At 50.5% G+C, this 4695-nt stretch overlaps 1 protein-coding gene across 1 annotated transcript; it reads left to right on the plus strand.

The window, feature by feature from the left end:
• Positions 1–858: 858 nt before the first annotated feature.
• Positions 859–4484, plus strand: sox9a (SRY-box transcription factor 9a). Its single transcript, XM_084001852.1, has 3 exons — positions 859–1695; positions 1854–2104; positions 2301–4484. The coding sequence occupies exons 1-3, from the start codon at positions 1265–1267 to the stop codon at positions 3101–3103; spliced, it is 1485 nt and encodes a 494-aa protein (XP_083857978.1). The 5' UTR covers positions 859–1264; the 3' UTR covers positions 3104–4484.
• The last annotated feature ends 211 nt before the right edge of the window (positions 4485–4695 follow it).

Below are 4695 nucleotides of genomic sequence, written 5' to 3' on the forward strand. Positions count from 1 at the left end.
GCGTTTCCTTTCAAAGGCTACGAGGATTAAATTCCAACAAATAAAGTCACGATTCTGTGGAACACAGTTTTTCAAATGTTCTCAACTTTTCTGATTGAATAAGAAACAAAAAGGTAAAAGTCTCCAGTCAGCAAAAGTGGAACAGAATGGGATGGTTGCTCTGTTGTTGGAAATGAGATGAGCGACACAAATCAGAAGCTGCTGTTTGACAGCAGACTGTTGCTCTGCAGCAGCAGTCTGCAGGAGCTCCCCCCCCCCCCCTCCCTCCTACCCTCTAATGCTGGGTTCCTAGACTGCTGTCTCCCCCTATTGACCACAGGGTGTAACTGTAGGTGTAGACCCAGTGTGCAGAGAGACACAGAAACACAGGAAAATGTTTTTTAAAACGTTTTGGAATAGAAAGTGAGAATCTGTTATAAATTATTAACAGACTTTTATCTGATAATCCTTTTTGCACTTTATTTTTCTTGCCACACTTTTTCATGCATTTCTCTTCTAATGTCTTAAAAACAACCTTCAGTGAATTAAAGCAGATGAATAAATATACTGCATACGTCTGATTAGAAGCATCTAAATATCCATAGGAACATCCAGCCGGTTTAAACTGCATATATTCTGACTTGTGGGCAGTGTGTGTGTGTGTGTGTGTGTGTGTGTGTGTGTGTGTGTGTGTGTGTGTGTGTGTGTGTGTGTGTGTGTGCGTGTTTGAGAGAAAGTGTGTCTTTTCTGTAGAGGAGGGGGGGAGGCTCAAATTTCATTCATTTTGGCGTCACATTTTCTCGGCCAATCAGGTTCGGGCTTTCCTGTGCGGCATGGCAGCACGCTTATAAAGGCAGCAGGCGAAACGTTTGCAGTTCAAAGCACTCGCGCGTTCTGGGGATTGTACTTGGAGACCGGAGAGGAGCACTGTACCGTTCCAGCTGCAGACAGAGAAGTGAACACTTACCGGCTGGCTTCTGTGGGCTTTTTTTTTTTTTTTTTTGGTCTGTTACCCTTTCAAGTGCGGAGCTGCGCGCACTCATCCTCGAGGATCTGTGCGTAAAAAAATACTCGCGCGTAAAAACGGTTTTTACGCACCGGAGCAAATAAAAGACAATCAGCCACCGTTTTCTTCCACTTCTCTCAGTTGAAAAAGACTTTTCATCAAACTCATCCTGGCAAGGTAAAGTCCATTCAGAGACGTTTTATTCTCAAGCAGAGACAGCTCTCTCCCCCTCCCCCCACCCCCGTTTCACGCGTAATTTGGCACCGACCCGTTTTTCGTATGAATCTCCTCGACCCGTACCTGAAGATGTCGGAGGAGCAAGACAAGTGTCTGTCCGACGCCCCGAGCCCGAGCATGTCCGAGGACTCCGCGGGCTCCCCGTGCCCGTCCGGCTCGGGCTCCGACACCGAGAACACCCGGCCGTCGGAGAACGGGCTGCTGCTCGGCGTGGACGGAGAGTTCAAGAAGGACGACGACGACAAGTTCCCCGCGTGCATCCGCGAGGCGGTGTCCCAGGTGCTGAAGGGCTACGACTGGACCCTCGTGCCCATGCCGGTGCGCGTAAACGGATCCTCTAAGAACAAGCCGCACGTGAAGAGACCGATGAACGCCTTCATGGTGTGGGCGCAGGCGGCGCGGAGGAAGCTGGCGGACCAGTACCCACACCTGCACAACGCGGAGCTCAGCAAGACGCTGGGGAAACTCTGGAGGTGAGTGAACGCTCCGATTCAGCTTTTACGCACCAAATGTGAATGTTTGGAGATTTATTTGTTTTCTGTTTTGCACATGTGCATGTTGTCTGTCTCTGCAAACCGAAACAAAGTAAATGTACCGTTCATTAATGGTCCAGTTTTTGCTTTACGCGCAGACTTCTCAACGAAGGGGAGAAGCGGCCGTTTGTGGAAGAGGCTGAGCGCCTCCGGGTGCAGCACAAGAAGGATCACCCGGACTACAAATACCAGCCGCGGCGGCGGAAGTCGGTGAAGAACGGGCAGAGCGAGTCTGAGGACGGCAGCGAGCAGACGCACATTTCCCCCAACGCCATCTTCAAAGCTCTGCAGCAGGCGGACTCCCCGGCCTCCAGCATGGGAGAGGTGCACTCTCCGGGGGAGCACTCAGGTGAGCAGCAGGAGAAACTCCTCAGAGCAGGAACATGGAGCTCAGAGCTCCTTCAGTGCTTCATGTTCTTCTCTGGAGAATTCAAGTCACCTTGAAACATAATAATGCATTTGTTATCTATTGGTTTTCATCAAAAAAGCACTAAATGAACAGAGAAAGCAGAAATCTAATGTGTGATATTTCTTTTTACCCCCAGGCTCCCAGGGGCCCCCCACTCCTCCCACCACCCCAAAGACGGACGTCAGCTCAGGCAAGATGGACCTGAAGCGTGAAGGAGGCCTCCGCAACCTGAGCGACGGCAGTGGGCGCCAGCTCAACATCGACTTCCGCGACGTGGACATCGGCGAGCTGAGCAGCGACGTCATCTCCCACATCGAGACCTTCGACGTCAACGAGTTCGACCAGTACCTCCCTCCCAACGGGCACCCGGGCTCCGCCGCCGCTGGCAACGCCACGGCCGTCACCTACACCGGCAGCTACAGCATCAGCAGCGGCGCCCCGGTCAGCCCGCAGGCGGGAGCCGCCGCAGCCTGGTTGGTCAAGAGCCAAACCCAGCAGCAGCAGCAGCACACCCTGACCCCTCTGGGGGGCTCCGAGGCGGCTCAGGCCCAGCACAGGACCCAGATCAAGACGGAGCAGCTGAGCCCGAGCCACTACACCGAGCAGCAGGGCTCCCCGCAGCACGTCGCCTACAGCCCCTTCAACCTGCAGCACTACAGCCCCCCCTCCTCCTCCTACCCGGCCTCCAGGGCGCCGCAGTACGACTACCCCGACCACCAGGGGGGGAGCAGCAGCAGCGCCGCCGCCGCCGCCTACTACAGCCACGCAGGGGCGGGGCAGACCTCGGGGCTGTACTCGACTTTCAGCTACTTGAGCAGCCCCAACCAGAGGCCCATGTACACGCCCATTGCCGACAACGCGGGGGTGCCGTCCATCCCTCAGAGCAGCCCGCAGCACTGGGAGCAGGCTCCGGTTTACACCCAGCTCACCAGACCCTGATCCGGGACCCCCCAGCCCGGCGGCAGACCCCGACTAACAGATCACTTTACTGCAGGGAGAGTTCCTCCTTCTGGGTCCCGAATCATCAGACACTTGAATACGAGGAGGAGAGCTGGACTTGTGATTGGCTCACGTCGTGCCTTTGCCATCATATATATATACATAAATATATATATATGAGAGAGATGAAGAGACTTGGTAAAATCCTCTGTGAGGACTTGTTGATATTTTCAGTAGGTACTGTGTATGTTTCATTTTTGGTTTACTTCTTCATACGCTGGCAGTTTGTAACCTGGGGGGAGGGGGGGGGGGGGGGGGTAATTATTTGTACCTGTAGATATAAAAACAAAAAAAGCTTTATATTTTCAAACAGTTCAGTCGTGAACCAATCACAGCGTTTCATACGAGGAGGTTTTTGATCGTTTGCTCTTTTCTTTCCTGCCATTCAAGTGTGGATTGAAGCTGTTTGTGTGTTTTTTTAAAGTCATGTGTCGAGATTTGAAAAAGCTATGAGGCAATACAGAGAGAGAGAGAGAGAGAGAGAGAGAGAGAGAGAGAGAGAGAGAGAGAGGCCTGGTTTCACAATGCTGGGCTTGTTTTGACGAGGGGGGGGGGGGGGGGGGGGGGGGCAGCCCGTTCCACCATCCGTGCCTTGGATTTTTACACTCCAAACTTTTTGTATGCGTGTGTGTGTGTGTGTGTGTGTGTGTGTGTGTGTGTGTGTGTGTGTGTGTGTAATGGCCGCAGCTGAGATTACACTTACCGTCCGACAGCGTGTGTTTGACAGCTACAGGAAGTCACCTTTGACCTCCCCCCCCTCCCTTCTTGCAGTCTCCCACCATGCTGGTGTCCAAAACACCCCCTTTTTAAAACTTAATTTATTTATTAGCTTTAATTTTATTTCAAAGTAATTATTTTGCATACTATTCTTATAACTAATTAATTGTTGCAAATGTAGACGGCATATAATTCCCCCTTCCTTTTTTAATTGTTATTATTTCCAACCCAGGAGGTACGTAGACACAATGGTACACGCTGTAATCGTCTTTTTTATTTATCTTATCTAAATGTCTATTTTCAGTATGTATTTGTCTTTATTGTGAGGGGCGGGAGGAGGAGGGAGGGGCTATCTAATGAATTGTGTATGGATTATTTTGTTATTTGTGAATTTCCTTTAAACTATGGCTGAAAGAACTGGAAAATGTTATGTCAGTTAATTTTGATTTTCGAGAGACCGCCGTCCTTTCATTTCCTTTCCACTCAATATCCAAAAGAACTGAGGTTCAACAGTCTTAGTATTTTTTCTTCTTCTGTGCTCTATGTATTTGTAATGTCTTTAAAGAATCTTTTGTATATGTATTTGCAATAAAAAAAAAGAAAATGCTATTAAACAAGACACGTTTGTCATTTGTCCCTCAGATAAAAAACAAAACGGAGAAGAAGAAGAAGAAGCCAAGAAACGGGGCGAGTGTTTGTTTTCCCAGAAGCCTTGTTTTTTCTCCCCCCTCCCTCCCCCGTCAGCTGGGAGCAGCGGGGGGTTGTGAGGCTCTGGGGGAGCTGGACGAGGTGGAGGGGTGCTGCAACACTTTAGT

The sequence above is a fragment of the Eutrigla gurnardus genome (genome assembly GCF_963514095.1).
Source record: "Eutrigla gurnardus genome assembly, chromosome: 22".
NCBI classification, from domain to species: domain Eukaryota; kingdom Metazoa; phylum Chordata; class Actinopteri; order Perciformes; family Triglidae; genus Eutrigla; species Eutrigla gurnardus.